Genomic DNA, 17980 nt, shown 5'->3' with positions numbered 1-17980 from the left:
GTAGATGGATACTACATGAAATAATTTACAAAGCCGAGTGCCAATTTTCAGATACCTGACAATTTTATAATAAAAACAAATGGTCATTAGAGGTATAAAATTGTCTGACTGCACACTTTGATCCAATAAACTGAGATCCAGGTCATGTGTTAGAATTTTATTATACAGCTTATGCTTTACATTGTTTACATGATAGACACTTCATATTTAAACATAATATTTGAGTGGTAGAAAGGAGTGTTGTGAAAAGGTAGATATTTTTGGTATAGCATATGAGTAGTTACATTTAACTTATATTTTCAGCTTTAGCATGTGGTTGCCTGAACTTGTAAAAAGAATTTGTCTGTGGTCTTAATAAAATAATATAGCACTTTGGGGCAAAAATGCAAAGAAGCAGCCCTGCACTGGAGGCCAAGATACAGAAAACTTCCACAGCAACCGTAGTCTTGCCTTTGGTGCTATGGTAGACAGGGATGAAAGTGATCCAGACACTGCAGAACACCAGCATGCTGAATGTCAAGAGCTTGGCTTCATTGAATGTATCAGGCAGATTCCTGGCCAAGAAAGCTACAGTGAAACTTGCTAGAGCAACAGAGCCCATGTATCCAAGGACACAGTAGAAGGCAATCACTGAACCTTTGTTGCAAACAATGATGATGTGGCCATGTACCGTGTGTATATCAGCATCAACAAATGGAGGAGAAATTCCAAGCCAGATTCCACAAAGAATCAGCTGAACCATGGTGCATATGAGGATGATGTATTTGGGTGCCCCTGATACAAGAAGCCACCTCATTCTTCTTCCTGGAACAGTAGCCTTGAATGCCAGTACTACGGTAATTGTCTTGGCCAAGATAGTAGAGGCAGCCACAGTGAAAACAATGGCAAATGTGGTTTGCTGCAGGATACAGATGACCATAGTGGGATGACCAATGTAAAGCAAGGAACTCATAAAACAAAATATAAGGGAGATGAGTAGGACATAGCTGAGAGTTTGGTTATTAGCTTTGACTATGGGAGTTTCTTGGTGTTTCAGGAAGACCCAGATTACAACAGATGTAAGAACAGAGAAGCACAGGGCAAAGCCAGCCAGTGCTTTCCCCATAGGGTCTCTATAATCTAAAACAGCCACTACTTTTTGGAGGCAGAGAGTTTGATCTTCATTGGCATATTGGTCCTCTGGACACTTCACACACTGATCCATGTCTAGTACAGTAAAGGAAGAAATGTAAGATATAGTTATTTTTAATCATTTATAACACAGACTCTAACAGGCAAAAGATCTTGGGAAGATGTCACACAGACACTAAGAAAACAAAAGTGCCAGCCCATGCTAATATATCCATGAAATCCTTCAAATTCCAAAGAATAAGAGATCAAGTTATTCCAAAACAAAACCAAATTAAAACAAAATACTTCCACAATCCAGTTCAACAGATGATAATAGAAGAAAAATACCAACACAAGTAGTGAAACTACACCCAAGAAAAAGGAAGACATTAATCTCACAGAAACACTAACAGAAGAGAACTACACAAGCATAGTGCACCTCTAAAAAGGAAAATAACAAGAGGCAACAAGTGATGGCCTTTAATATCTTTTAACATTAATGCACTCAATTCCCCAAGAAAAAAAACACACTAACAGGCTGGACATTTAAACAGGACTAGCATTTTGCTACATACAGGAAAGCAACATCAGTGACAAAGACAAATACTACTTCAAAGGGGGAGGGGGAAGGAATAGGGGATTTTCAGGGGGGAAAATAGGAAGGGGGATAACATTTGAAATGCAAATAAAGAAAATATCCAATAAAACAAAGAAAAAAATATTTCCAGGCAAGTGACCCCAAGAAACCAGCTGGAATAGCAATTCTAGTATCCAATAAAATAGATTTACAATCAAAAGATATCAGAAAATAAGGGGAAGAAGACTAAATACTGATTAAAGTAAAAAATCCAGCAGAGGAGCTCTCAATTTTGAAGAACTTGAACATCTGTGCTACAAATGCAACGACACCCACATTTGTATATGAAACATTAAGGAAGCTCAGAGCACACATTGAATCTAACTTATGCAATAATAGTAGGAGACTTGATACTCCACTCTCACCAATGGACAGATCATGGAATCAGAAACTAAACAGAGATCTAAGAGAAGGTATAAACCTAATAGACTTAACAGATATCTACATAAAATTAAACCCTAAATCAAAAGAATATACCTTCTTCTCAGAACCTCATGGTACCTTCTCAAAAATAGACCATAAAGTCAGACTCAAATCAAGCCTCAACCAATACAAGAAAATTGAAGTAATCCCATGCATCCTATCAGATCACCACAGACCAATGCTGCTCTTCAACAACAACAAAACAATAGGAAGCCCTCATATACCTGGAAGCTGAACAACTATCTACTCAATGATAACTTGGTCAAGAAAGAAGTAAAGAAAGAAATTAAAGGGTATTTGGAATTTAATGAAAATGAAAGCAAAAAATATCCAAGCACATGAGTAACAATGAAAGCAGTGATAAATGGAAAATTCATAGCTCTGAGTGCTTATAAAAAGAATTTGTAGAGAGCATATGCTAGCAGTTTAACGGCACATCAGAAAGCTCAAAAACAATAAGAAGATAATATACCTAAGAGGAGTAGACAATAGGTAATAATCAAACTCAGGGCTGAAGAAAAGAGGTCTACTCAAAGAATCAGCAAAACCAGTAGCTGGTTCTTTGAAAAAATCAACAAGATAGATAAACCCTCAGCCAGACTAATCAGATGGCACAGAGATCATATTCAAATTAACAAAATCAAATGAAAGTAGAGACATAATAACAGAAAATGAAGAAATTAAAAAATTACTAAAACCTACTACAAAAGCCTATACTCAATAAAACTGGAAAATCTAGATGAAATGGATAATGTTCTAGACAGATACCAGGTGCCAAAGTTAAATCAGGATCAGCAAACCATTAAATAGTCCCATAACCCCTAAGGAAATTGAATCAGTTAGTAGAAGTCTACCAAGAAAAAAAAAATCCTATCATTACATTTCAAACTCTTTCATAAAAAAGAAACGAGAGGAACACTACTCAGCACATTCTATGAATCTATGGTTAAACTGATACCTATACCACATAAAGAGCCAAAAAAGAAAAAAAACTTAAAACAAATATCCCTCATAAATATTGATGTAAACATACTCAATAAAATTTATGCAAAACTGAATCCAAGAACACATCAAAATTATCATTCACTATCATAACGAAGGCTTCATTCCAGTGATGCAGAGATGTTTCAATATATGGCTATCCATCAATATAATACTCTATATTAACAAACTCAAAAAAAAAGAAAAAAATCACCATGATCATCTCATTAGATTCTTAAAATGCCTTTGATAAAATATAAGAGCCCTCCATGCCAAAAGTATTAGAGAAATCAGGAAATCAAGGGGTACTTGTAAATATAATAAATACAATATACAGCAAGCCAACAGCCAATATCAAGCTAAATAGTGAGAAACTTGAAGCAATCCCACTAAAATCAGGGACAAGACAAGGCTGTTCACTCTCCCCCATATATTAAATATAGTACTTGAAGTTCTAGCCATAGCAATTAGGCAACAAAATGAGGTTAAAATAATACAACTTGGAAAGGAGGGTGTGAAGATATCAGTATTTGTAGATGATATGATAGTACACATAAGTGATTCCCCCCCCCCAAAAAAAAATATCTATGAGAGAATTCCTACACTTGATAAACAACTTCAGGAGAAGTGGCTTGACACAAAACTAACTCAAACAAATAAGTAGCCTTCCTCTACACAAAGAATAAATGGGCTGAGAAGGAAATTAGGGAAGTCACAGCATTCACAATAATGGCAAATAATATAAAATACCTTGGTGTGACTGTAACCAAGCAAGTTAAAAATCTGTACATCAGGAACTTCAAGTCTCTGAATAAATAAATTGAAGAAGACCTCAAGATGGAAAGATTGCCCATGCTCATGGTTAGGCAGGATTAACATAGTAAAAATGGCCATTTTACCAAAAGCAATCTACAGATTCATTGCAATCTCCATCAAAATTCCAACTCATTTTTTTTTACAGGAATATAAAGAGCAATTCTCAAATTCATTTGAAACACAAAACCCATGGATAGGAAAAATTATTTGCAACAATAAGATAACTTCTGTGGGAATAATCATCCTTGACCTTAAGCTCTACTACAGAGCCACAGTGATAAAAACTGCACGTTACTGGTACAGAGAGAGAAAGTTACATTAGAGGAATACAAATGAAGACCCAGAAATAAACCCACATACCAAAGAAGCTAAAACAATTCAGTAGAAAAAAGATAGCATTTTCAAGAAATGGTGCTGGTTCAACTGGTGGTCAGTCTGTTGAAGAATGCAATTGACCAATTCTTATATCCTTGTGCAAAGCTCAAATCCAAGTGGTTCAAGATCATCCACATAACCAGATACACTGAATCTAATAGAAAGGGAAGTGGGAAAGAACCTCATATACATTGGCAAGGGGAAAATTTCCTGAACAGAACACCCAAGCTTATGGTCTAAAATCAAGAATTGGCAAATGGGACCTCATAAAATGGAAAAGATTCTGTAAGGCGAAGGACTTTGTCAGTAGAAGAAAATGTCAACCCAGCGATTAGGAAAAGATCTTTAACTGTACATCTAGAAGAGGGCAAACATCCAAAATGTTAAGAACTCAAGGTGTTGAACTCCAGAGAAACAAATAATCCTACTAAAATTGGGTACATAGCTAAACAGAGAATTCTCAACTGAGGATTCTCGAATGGCTGAGAAACACTTAAAGAAGAGCTTAGAGTCAGGTGCCTGACAGTCTCCTAAGAGGCTCTGCCAGCACCTGGCAAATACAGAGGTGGATGCTTGCAACAAACCATTGGACTGAGGAGGTGGTCCCCAGTGGGGAAAGTAAAGAAAGGAATGATGGGGCTGAAGGGGTTTGCAACCCATACAAAGAACAAAATATCCACCAACTAGGTAGCCCAGAGCTCTCAGGAGCTAAACCACCAACCAAAGAGTACACATGGAAGGACCCAGAGCTCTTGCCACATATGTAATAGAGGATGACCTTTTTGGATATCAATGGGAGGAGAGGCCATTGGTTCTGAGAATTCTCAATGCCCTTTTAGGAAGGGAATAAAAGAGTGGTTTGGTGGGGGAGCACCTGCATAGAAGCAGGGGAGAGAAAATGGGTAGTTTTGTTTGTTTGTTTGTTTGTTTGTTTTAGTGGAAACAGGGAAAGGGGATAACATTTGAAATGTAAATAAATGAAATATCCTATAAAATGAGAATAAAATAAATATTCAACATCCTTAGTCATCAGGAAAATGCAAATCAAACAACCCTGTAATTCCACCTCACAAAAGTCCGAATGGCTAAGATCAAAATCTCAAGTGACAGCAGATGCTGGCAAGATTTTGGAGAAACCTTCATTGCTGATAGGACTGTAAAGTGGTACAACAACTCTGGAAATAAGTGGTGGTTCCCCAGAATATTGAAAATAATTTACCCGAGCCTCAATTACACAGCTCCTGGGCATATACAAAAATGGTACTCCAACATATAGCAAGGACAAATGCGCCACTAAGTTCATAGCAGCCTTAGTTATGATAACCTGGAGCTGGAAACAACCTAGAGGTACTCTCTATAGAGGAATGGGTCAGAAAATGTGGTATATTTACACAATGGATTAGTACTTAGCTATTAAAAATAATGACTTCATGAAATTTACAGGCCAATGGATGGAATGTGAAAATATCTTTCTTTGTGAGGTAACACAATCAGAAAATAAACACACATTGTTTGCAATCTCTGATAAGTGGATATTATCCCAAAAGAAGCTGGGAAATTCCTACTATACACATATGAAACCCAAGGAGATCTCACCAAAATGTGAACACTATAGTCAATTCCTACTATACACCTCTTATACCATATGAAACCCTAGAACTTCTTCTTTACCAAAATGTGAATGCTACAGTCCTACTCAGAAAGGGGAAGAAGATAATCTTTAAAAGTAGAGGGAGAGAGGGATATGGGCAGGAGAGAGGAGGGATAGGAAAAAAGGGGGGCAGTTCATATAAGTGCTAAGAGAGGAGAATTACAGACGTTCAGCAATTTGAAAGGAGAGTAAAAGTTGGGGAGGGGTAACTGTGTGCAGCCACTAGAAAGTTCCAGGTTCCAGGGATCCAAGAGGTTCCCAGGGCACAACAAAGAGGACATTATCTGAAATATTCAATAAATTGGAGGAAGAATCTGTAGAGACAATATCCAGTGTATATGCATGGCCCCCAGTTGAAAAATGGGGCCACACACCCACCACAAAAATATTAATCCTGAATTTCTCTTGTCTAAAGAATGTGCAGGGACAAAGAATGAAGCAGAGACTCAGAGAAAGGCCATCTAGAGACTGCCTGCACCTATGGATCCATCCCTTCTGCAAACACCAAACATAGACACTATTGCTGATTCAAATAATTGCTTGCTGTCAAGAGTTTGGTATAGTTATACCAGAGAACTTCTGCTAGGGCCTGGCCAATACAGATGCATATTGCTTTAACTACATGCTCAAATCATTGAATAGTTCATCCAGACAAAAGGTAAAAATGAAAAATACTGGAGTTAAGTAATCTTACAAATCAAATTAATGTAACAAATATACACAGATCATTATGGTAAGCATTAAATAATAAACTTCTTTTTCAGCAACTCACACAGTTTTCTCCAAAATCTACCTACTAAGAAACAAGGAAAATCTCAAAAGATCCTGGAAAATTTATATAACTCGTTACATCTTAGCAAATCACCATGTATTAATGATGATCAACATATACAAAAGTAACCACAGAAGGCTTACCATCTCATGGATAATGAACAACTCTTAGTTTTATGAAATAATGGATCAAGACAAAAATAAAAATAAAAATAAAAATTGAAGACTTTCTAGAATTCAATGAAGACTTGTATATACAAATCTTAAATATACGGGACACAATGAAAGAGCTACTAAAAGAAAAGTTAACAGCACTAAGTATTTACTTAGAAACTGTAGAGATCTCATAATGGCAAGTTAACAGCACATCTACAGGCTCAACAACAACAAAATGGTTAAATATGCCTAACAAAATTAGATGGCAATAAATCATGAAAATGAGGGATGAATTTAATAATACAAAAAAGACAATTATAGAATGAAATAAGAAAATAAAGGTATTTTAATAAATTCAACAAGATAGACTAACCACTATTGAACCAATAAGAAAGTCATAGAAGAACATCCAAAATAGTAAATGGATAGATAGATAGAAAGAAAGAAAGAAAGAAAGAAAGAAAGAAAGAAAGAAAGAAAGAAAGAAAGAAAAAAGGAAAGAGAGAGAGAGAGAGAGAGAAAGAAAGGAGGAAATAGCAGACACTGAAGGGAATTATTAGGGCATACTTTAAAAACTAGTACTACACAAAATCTAATAAAATGAATATTTTCCTGATATGAAATACTTACCAAAGTAAAGTCATGGCCAGACAAGCAATTTATATATACCAATGTCTCCCATTGAAATAATATCACTCATTTAAATATTACTAACCACAACAAAGCCTGTGTTCAAATTGGTTTTAGGTAAAAATTCAAACAAAATTTCAAAGATCCAACACCAGTACATCTCAAATTATTCAACAAAATAGATACAGAAGAAACATTTCCCAGGTCATATTCTGAATCTCTCTGTTGTTACCATAATACACAAGGTACATAAAGATTCAATGGAAAAAGGGAATTATAGATTAATTTATCTAAAAATTATACATGCAAAATTATTCAATAAAATAATTGTAAAACAAATTCAAGCAAAAAAGATTATCCACCTCTTCATGATAAATACTTGTATAAATCCTAATGTAAGAAATATACCTAAAGATTCTAAAGACAATTTACTGCAACACTATAGTCAAGATAAATACTGGCATAATTCCTAATGCAAGAAACACCCCTAAAGTTTCTAAAGACAATTTATAGCAAGGTTATAGCCAACCAAGTGTGGATGCCTCAGTCCCTCTTAGAAAGAGGAACAAAATATTCATGGGAACAAATATAGAAACAAGGTGTGGAGCAGGGACTGGGAATGGTGATCCAGAGACAACTGACCTTCCGTTCTCTTCCATATACAGAGAAAATACCCAGAGACTATCTTGGATGCTGAGAAGTGTGTGATGACAGAAGCCTGATATACGTCTAGTGAGAAGTTAGAACATATTTAAGCAAGAGTCTGACAAATAGAGATGCAGATACTCACAGGCAGCCATTGGACTGAGCATGGGTTCCCCAATGGAGGCGTTAGACAAAGGACTAAAGAAGTTTCAGGGGTTTGCAACACCATAGGCAGAACAAGATTATCATCCAATGAGACTACACAGACCTCAAGTACACATGGAGGAACCCATGGTTCCATCCACATATGTACCAGAGAATGGCCTTGTCGGGCATCAATAGGAGGAGAGGCCCTTGGTCCTGTGAAGGTTCATTGCCCCAGTGTAGGGACATGTCAGGGCAGGAAGTCAGGAGTGGGTGGGTGGGAAGGGGAACATCCCAAAGAAGCAGGGGTGGGAGATGGAGTAGGGTTTTTCCGGGGAGAAACCATGAAAGAGGATAACATTTGGGCCAAGGGGAATATACCTCTATTGCTGATGTGAAAGTGAACTTAAATAGAAACTATGGAAATCATTATGGAATTTTCTAAGAAAATTGAGATTATATTTACCAGCAAACCCAGGTTTAACACTCTTACATATGCACCCAATATATATTCTATCTTACAATAAAATCAATTGCTTAATTAAGATCTTTTTATTTTTATTTAAAAGAGACAAAAATGCAAACAAACAGATGTACTTCCATTCAAGAAAGGATAAAGAAAATGTACTACATCTACACAATGCAGATGACTCCCCTGTTTAAAATAAAATGGCATCATGAAATTTGCTGTAAAATGGATGGGACAATAAAGAAATTAGCCTGAATAAAATAACCCAGACACAAAAAGAAAATATTGTATGTATTGGTTTTAAAGTGTATGATCACTGTTAAATAAATGATAAGAAGCTACAATGCACACGCCCAGAGAGCTACGTAACGAAGAAGTCTGAACAGAGAAAGGTGCATCTCTGGGAAGAAGAAATATATCATTTTTGTTATTGGGGACCAAAAAGACAGGAATGGAAGTGATCTGTTGCATGTTATGGAGAGACAGATAATAGAGAGAAAGAGCTGGATTTGGAAGGTATTTGATGGGTAACATGGAAATGCAGTTCCGTGGAAATCACCTAGATTTTTAAGGATGATCCTACTGAGGACTTCTTTTCACGAAGAATACAGAGACTGAACTTGCCATCTTTGGTAACTAAGCAAGTAGTATGAATGGATAACTTTGGCTGTTTATTGGCTGAGTAGTTCCCATGAAAGTCCCTAAATAAGACAGACTGATCCTAGAACAGAGAAGGTCATCATTTGAAATTTAAGAGTGCACCTCCATTGTGGAGTACAGTTTCTACTCAAGTAATTGAACAGAAGGAGGTGTAGCTGGTGTGGAGTAGAATCTAGCATTCACCCGTATTATAGTCTCTTTGCCATGAGGATGTATTCTTCAGGCTATGACAAACCTAGACTCATGCTACCATTAAACTGTCAGTAGTGAACTGCAAATCAAAGAATCCTGAGATACCATTTTACATCTGCCAAATGGGTAAAATTAAAACAAAAACAAAAGCAAAAACAAAAAACCTCAAGTAGTGGCACATAACAAGGACATATAGAAAGAGAAAACATTACTCCATTGCTGAGGGCACTGCAAAACTTGTACTTTGGAAATCAATTTGATGTTTTATCATAAAACTAGGAATATTTTTACTTTATAACTCAGCTATACTTCTCCTGGTAATATAGCCAAAAGATGACCCACTCTACCACAGAGAGCCTTGTTCAACTATGTTCATCTCAGATTTACTCATAATACCCAGAGACTAGAAACAAGCTAGACTTCCCTCAAATTAAGAAAGGATAAAGAAATTAGGGCACACCAACACAAAAGAATACTTTTCAGCTAGGAAAAAAAAAAACAGATCTTGAAATATTCAAGCAAACCAATAGAATTTTTTTATACCATCCTGAGTGACATAGGCCAGATCCAAAAAGACATTGATCTTATGTCCTCATTTACAGGTAGACAGTAGCCATAAATATCAGCATAACCCATGCTATAATCCCCTAACCCAAAGAAACTGGGTAATAAGGAGTTTCCAAATGAGGATATACAAATATTATACAGAAGATGCAACTATATAGTCTTAGGAAGTCAATTGAGAGAGATAAAGGTGTTGTAGAAGGAGTGGGGTGATAGAGGGATGGTGAGAAACTATGGGGAGAAGGATCAGAGAAGCATGGCAGTGAGAACAGAAATTGATGAGGGGTTGCTCTGGGACTAGTTGGTGAACTGGGAAGGGTGAGGATACAGGGAATATACAGTGATGACCCTAACTGAGATTCTAAGTAGAATGGTATATCGAAACTTAATTGGCTACCTGCTGTAGTTAGGCACAACTTCTAGAGGAAGGAAAGGAACATCAGTCCACACAGGGAACCTTGAACCACATATTTTCCAAGCTTATTTGCAGGGATGAAGATGGAGCAGAATCTGGGAATTGCTAACTAATGATTTTCCCAAGTTCTATGATGGAGCCACAATCTGCCACTATTAATAGTACTGTTATGCTTGCAAACAGGAATATGGCATAATGTCTTCTAAGAGGCTTCATATAGCAGCAGATGAAAATAGATGGAGAAAGCCACTGGAAATATCAGGATGAGTTTAGTAAATATTCTAGAAAGTTTGAAATAGACATAGGTGAGATAGAAGTTGCAAGTAAACTACAAGAACACCTACAGAGTTAAATAACCTGGGCCTCTAGTAATTCATGGAGACTAGACTGCCAACTGGGAAACATTTCTAGGCTGGAACTAGGTTCCCTACACATAAATAGCAAATGTACAGCTTGGCTTTCATTTGGGTCATATCACAAGTGGAGCAGCATCTATCTCCATATTCGTGCCCTGCCTTTGGATTTCTTTTCCCTACATGGACAGCCACATTGGGAGTCAGCGCTAGTCCTACTTCGAACAGATAACACATGGTGGAGGAGTATCCAAGGGGATGCTGTCCTTCTCTGATGGAAAGGGGAGGGTGTATTACGTTCATGAATTTGCAAGAATGGGATTGGCAAAAGACAAGGAATGGGTGCTGTGATTCGACTTTAAAGTGAATAAAAGGTAAAGTATTTTAAGTGCATAGTATTCCTATTTTTAATAAAGTTTAAAATTACAAGCATGTCATAATGCAGTAAGGTTTAGTATTCAAAGAAATATTCAGGAAACATTGTGTTCCTGGGATTTAGAATAATGAGACGAGAGAGAGAGAGATATTATTATTTTGAATAACAGTATTACTGAAGCATTTTCTTCTTAACATATCTTTTTCCTTCCACAAAGGACTTTTGAGAACTATGTTAAATATGGGAAAAATCAATCTGATTATTTTGATAAATGATAACCTTACTTGTTTTGTTGGAAATTTCATTTTCTGGGCAGGGGTAACAAACAAAACAGCAGATGTCCTTTCCTTCCTGAGGGGATTTTCTGAGACCTGGTCTGCAAGGCATACTACATATTGATGGTAGAATCTGTAAAAAATAATATGCATTATAAAAATAAGGACAATATCCTAATGGACAAACAACCAGTGATTCACACAACAGACATCCACTGAAAGACCTAATTTAACATACATATATCATATTAAATTTTACTGTTTTGTTTTTTACAGAAAAAAATGTATGAATGTATGATGATTTATATATTAAGAAATATATACAAAAAGAGTGTAAGAAAATGAAAGACTATATCTATGGCACTCTAACCCCAATAAACAAGGAAATGCCAAGTATTTTTTCCATGGCAAATCAAAAGTAGAGAATACATTTTAAGCATTATAATTATGACTAAATTACCTGGTCTATATCTGTAGCCCACTTAATCATTTCCTTAGACATAAGTAACTGTTGACCACTTGGAAGATGACCAGAAAATTTTCCTATTTTAATTTTAAGTCCAGAATATTTTTTAAAATCCATTATAAAGAATATGTCAAATTCTGTATCCTGTTTCAAATTCTGGTTCATGTTGACTAGGTCTCCAGCAGGATTTACAAATTGTAAGGTCTTCAGAAAAGAGAACATCTAAAACACATTCGCCATTTTATTTTCAACTAGGTTTACACTTTAGAATAGAAAGTATTACATTTAGAAAGATCCTAATTTTTATTATCCTTTCCACAAATCTATCTTTAACAGAAGTATTCGGTACTAAAGATGAAAATAAATTTTATGTAGATGTAAATTTAGCTCCACATTGTAGAGAAATACAATTTTCTTGCTGGATTTATTTCTCTAAATCCTACAGTTCTGATTTTTATGTTTGGAGAGAAATGAAATGTTCTCTTTTTTTTGTTTTCTGCCAATAGTGTTAGTTGATCACAGGCAACGGAATAGAAATTATTAATAAGTGAAATTAATGGAAAAGTACCTGATATTCTTTGGTATCTTTTCAGTAAATTGATCAGCAACTTTAGAATAACATTAGAGACAAATCATTTTTACTGATATTTAAGAATTTCATGAGAAAAATTAATACCTGAGTCACATATGTGGTTTCAATATCTGGACAAAAAAATCATGACTTAGATACCAGTGTTGACTGTGTTATAATTTATGACACTAACACGAGATGCCACCTATGCAATAATAGAGTACAGAACTATGTACATCTATGAGTGAAATAACTTTTGACATGGCTTTAGCCCATGTGGTTCTATTTAAGAATGCAAATCATATAAATGCCATTTAGTGTAATACTCCTTACCTTCCAAGAGTCAAATTCCAGTTCCTTCCCAGCATTCTTTGACCATGTGTCTGCTTGTTGCAGAAGCATCTCATGGAGTGAGTGGGCCACAGCATACATAGCATTGTATAAATTATAGCATGTATTACTCATGGCCATTCCAAGTGGTGTCATGAATAACCATTTAAATACAGTTTCAGTTGGACAATTCTTCAGCTTCTTACAATTAGATGGTGGCAAGGAACATCTAAAATACGTCCACCATAGTTTGGCAAGGGAAAGTTCACTACTGTAGTTTGAAGGGTGTACTGTTTGGATAAATTGCTTAAAACCGGGTATTTCAGGTTGCTGGTGTGAAAAAATGAAAGTCCCCGTGGAGGAGTATAGCAAGAAATCTCCTGTAATTGTGATCATATCAAATTGTGATGCACTAACCCAGATTTTCCAAATGCCTTCAGATTTCCACACAATGAGGGCAAAATGTATAGGAGAGTCTTTTTCTCCATAAACTATCACAACTTTTGCTGATGACATTATGATTTGGTTGTAATGCATATGAAACTCTTTAAGGGACATGATCTTCTCAGTTTGGATAATAATCACAAATGATAAACAGACAGTGTTCTTTTGCATTTCTCCTCTTAATTCAGAAAGAAATTGAATTCCATGGTCATCATTTGTAACAATCGCTCCTATCCAGTTCCATCTGAAATGAACCGCTAAGGACACCATGGCTAGTGGGAGAGATGTGTCCTTCGGAGACATCTGGTAAAGATGAGGAAATTGCTCATTATCACTCAAATGAAGATGAAAATGACCACAGTAAAGCTGAAAAATATACAGAATATAGGCAACACTATGAACATGATGGAATGCAGAGGGATTCAATTAATATCGGAGTGTGCTGGACCAAAGTGTAGTCATGTTAGAAAGTGTTTACTCTTTATCTTATAATTACTATTATATGTAATTTCTTGTGATTCTTTAAACAAATACAAGTATACTAAATCTTCTGGTATAACATTTCACAATACTGTTGTCTCCCATACCCATTTATGATAAAGTTGTTTTGTTTGCCATAAAATGTATCTGTGTATTTATGCTTGATAAATCATATAAACATAAGCCCTTTCTATGACTTCTAAACTGTATTCATACTCAGAACATCTCTCTGAGGTGAGAAAGTATTTCCTTAAGTTTAATTCATCTTAATTACCTCAGGAATTCTCGCGATGTACAAGAATGGTCCAAAGCTTATAGATACTGCCCATTCAGGTGATGTAAGTACAATTAAATATCTTGTTTGATCTCTGCAGTAGTAATTAGGAATAATTTCCTCACTTTTCAAACACAAACCAGTTTTCTCATCATATATTCGTTGGTTACATTCAATGTTAACTAATAGAGAAATGTTGGGTAAAATATGGTCGTTCTTATTTATTTCTTCTATGGCAAGATAAACAGAGAAAATCAAATGTATGGTCTTGGATGTCACCCTGAAAACAGAGCAGTAGAGAATATAATTCCTAAAACTGTACAAGCACAAGCCAGAAAAATCCTAGCATTCAGAGAGGAAATCAACACAAAAATCCCATAGTTTGTACTGCTTTTAACTGATAGGAAATGGAATATAGAATAAGTCTACATTAAATTTTCTAAATTCTTACATAATCTATTTCTGGTGTTTTATATAGCCTACGGACACAAATCATAAGGGTATAATAAGCCCTATTCTCCATATTGATAATGATGGTATAGGATATAGTTAGATGTAATCTAAGAAAATATGATCAAATTACACTTTTCCTGTAATTCCTTTTTCTCTAACTTAATGATATTACTCACAAATACCTAAAACACAACTTTAAAAATCGTTTTAGTAGGTATTAGTTGAATATCTTTTCATATTACCAATACTATATCCACACAAGAATCCTATTTAAGATTATAAATTTGCATTTAGTTTTGTTGTATCTCCACCATCATGACAAAGTCTTTGAGAGTCCTAATTTATTCACATTGGTCAAATATTATATTGCTTTGCAAGTAGAACACTAACCATGTAGGTGCATCAGAATTCCAATATTTTACTTCTAAAAATAACTGGCTTATTAAACTGTGCTGTCATGTTTATAGTAATGATATAAACATCCAAGTATCAGTGACAAATTAACACTGAAAAACTGTACAAGAATCTCGTTTGTTTAGGCACAGTATAGGTTGAAAACATATATTGTTTCGGAAACATATCTGCTATTCAATATGCAAGGTTTTATAGGAAGTTATATATAATAATTCTACTCTAATATATATACATATATATATATGTATATATATATATATGTGTGTGTGTGTGTGTGTGTGTATGTCTGCGTGTCTGTGTGTGTATGATTCATCCCATATACAACCACCAAACCCAGACACTATTGCATATACCAGAAAGATTTTGCTGACAGGACCCTGATATAGCTGTCTCTTATGAGGCTCTGCCAGTGCATTGGCAAATATAGAAGTGGATACTCACAGTCAGCTATTGGATGGAATACAGGGCCCCTAATGAAGGAGCTAGAGAAAGTACCCAAAGAGCTGAATGGGTCTGCAACCCTATAGGTGGAACAACAATATGAACTAAACAGTATCCCGAAGCTCCTGTCTCTAGCTGCATATGTATTAGAAGATGGCCTAGTTGGCCATCATTGGAAAGAGAGGCCCCTTGGTCTCACAAACTTTATATGCCTCAGTACAGGGGAATGCCAGGGCCAAGAAGTGGGAGTGGGTGGGTAGGGAAGTGGGGGGGGTCTGGGGGACTTTTGGGATAGCATTTGAAATGTATATGAAGAAAATACCTAATTAAAAAAATTAGAAAAAAGTAAAACAAAAAAACCCAAAAGGTATCTAAATAACTTTCCAAGATATTTCACTGAGCAGAAGAATGAAAGAACACAGAAAGAATAATTCTAATATAATTAACAATTATTATTCAGTTTTATATAATTTCACATGGGTCATTCATTCCGCATCTACCTAGAAATTGTGACTCAAAAATGTAGAACAATAAGGTACATGTAAAAGAACCAGAATTTCGAAAATATCCAGCGTTGAAACATAAAATAAAATTTGTTATTTCCTAGAATGGGAGATCCAGAAGTCTCATGGTATCACGGTCTACATCCCAGTATCTCTATAATGCTTTGTCTCCCATGGCAAAGTAAAATATGTAAATGAAGTATGCACTTACTTCTTGTCTAGATTCCAACTGAAGTAATCATTCTTCACATAACCATGCTTTGTGTAAATAGAAAAGAAACAATAACTTTCTTTATCTCCAAGATGGTTTTTGGTGTCTTTTATTCTCCAAAAGCATCTGGGGTCACTCAAATGACAAAAAATAAAGGAGATTTCCAGAAAGCAGAAGACAGAGATCAAAGAGAACATCTTTTTCACATCAGCAAAATATTTACCTGAGTAAAATGCAGCATATACAGTAAGATAGACAGAATCTCATGTGTTAATATTGTGCCGCTATTTATTACTGTACTTACTACTAAAGGACAAATGTACTTCTTTTAGCAATTTACTTTTCAGTTCCTTGTATGCCTCTGGTGGGTTCTTGAATACTCTATGGCCTTAGGCTCAACATCTGAGTTGATATGTTCAGGTAAAAAATAAGGGGTAATAACTTTCTTCATAATTATTTTTTCCTCCATATCCCTGTGATTACATCCATGACAGTAGACATGAACACCAGGCATGATTCCTCTTGGGCAAATTTTCTAACAAGCCAAGTTTATCAAACCAGTTTTCTGATGACCATTTGAAACAGTTACCTCAGATTACATCAGCCATTCCAAATGAACTTTACTAGAAATTATCCCAATGACTCCACCTGAACTCAACTGAACACAAAAATAAACAAATTAACAATATCTTGAAATGCTTGTATGTGTTCCCATCATTTGTAGATATTAATTTTATAAAGTTTCTTTTAGGGTGTTTTTGTCTTTCTTTAATTCATAAGTATAAATTGAATTACTTTTGGGTCAGTGTTATGGAAGAATGAGTAATTTGTATTTAAAATTTTCATAATCTAAGTTTGTAAAAGCTGATTTTGTAGGAAATTTAAGGCCAATAAAATTTATTTTAATTTTTCTCTAGGGAAGATTAAACAAAAAGTTGAAGCCACAGCATATCATTCTTAAATAACATCCATTTTTGTTAATCATAACTGTTACATTGATTAAGAATTCCAGTCTATTAAGAATTCCAATGTAAAGGCTTTTTGCATAATGATTCATAATTACAATTCATATAAGCCCTAGATTATTTTCAGTTTGATTTACCATTTAAGGTTAGTTAAAAAACATTTTTATTTATTCCTCTTCTGTGTTAGCTTCCTTTATGGAAGATTATGTGAGTGGTATATATAAGCAATAGGAAGCAAATTTATCCCTGATAGGAGCGAAAATTCTCACTATAAAAGACAGTTTAAAAACTCAGTGTATGTGGCTGGACATATAACCCATTGATCAATTTTTTTATTAGGATCATTTGTTAGAATACAATTTCAAAATATATTTGTTTTCCCATTTGGTTGCTTTTTTGTTTGTTTTTTCTTAGTTGCTATATTATATGGCATTGGCCTGAGTATTATATCTTAAAAAAACTTAATAATTTTTCTTTATAATTCTTTAATAGTCTTCATTTTTACACTAATTTTTATTATAATAGTATTCTTTCCTACTCATTTCTATTCTCACATTTAACATCCACAGAATTTGGTGTCCTTAATTTTTTATGTGTATGAAATCTACTTTTTGCTGGACAATTTGTTTAGGATAAGTGATTGTTTAAAGAATGACAGTCATGTTATTCAGGTGTGGACTGTATTAAACAATATAAAATCTGTCTTCTTTTCCTAGGGACTACAATTTCCAATTATTAATACCAATGATGGAATTTTGTAGGCAGCTCTCATCTTCACATTTGGA

The 17980-nt window shown here is 34.9% G+C and overlaps 1 protein-coding gene across 1 annotated transcript; it reads right to left on the bottom strand.

The window, feature by feature from the left end:
- Nucleotides 1-286: 286 nt before the first annotated feature.
- Nucleotides 287-16430, bottom strand: LOC110287857 (vomeronasal type-2 receptor 116-like). Its single transcript, XM_021154367.1, has 6 exons — nucleotides 16231-16430; nucleotides 14209-14488; nucleotides 13014-13820; nucleotides 12104-12331; nucleotides 11653-11776; nucleotides 287-1206 (listed from the first exon to the last, which is right to left on the bottom strand). Exons 1-6 carry the CDS (start codon nucleotides 16425-16427, stop codon nucleotides 287-289), a joined length of 2556 nt encoding a protein of 851 aa, XP_021010026.1. The 5' UTR covers nucleotides 16428-16430.
- Nucleotides 16431-17980: the final 1550 nt, after the last annotated feature.

The sequence above is a fragment of the Mus caroli genome, unplaced genomic scaffold (genome assembly GCF_900094665.2).
Source record: "Mus caroli unplaced genomic scaffold, CAROLI_EIJ_v1.1 scaffold_11933_1, whole genome shotgun sequence".
In the NCBI taxonomy this organism is placed as follows: domain Eukaryota; kingdom Metazoa; phylum Chordata; class Mammalia; order Rodentia; family Muridae; genus Mus; species Mus caroli.
This window is presented reverse-complemented; position numbering and strand designations above follow the sequence as displayed.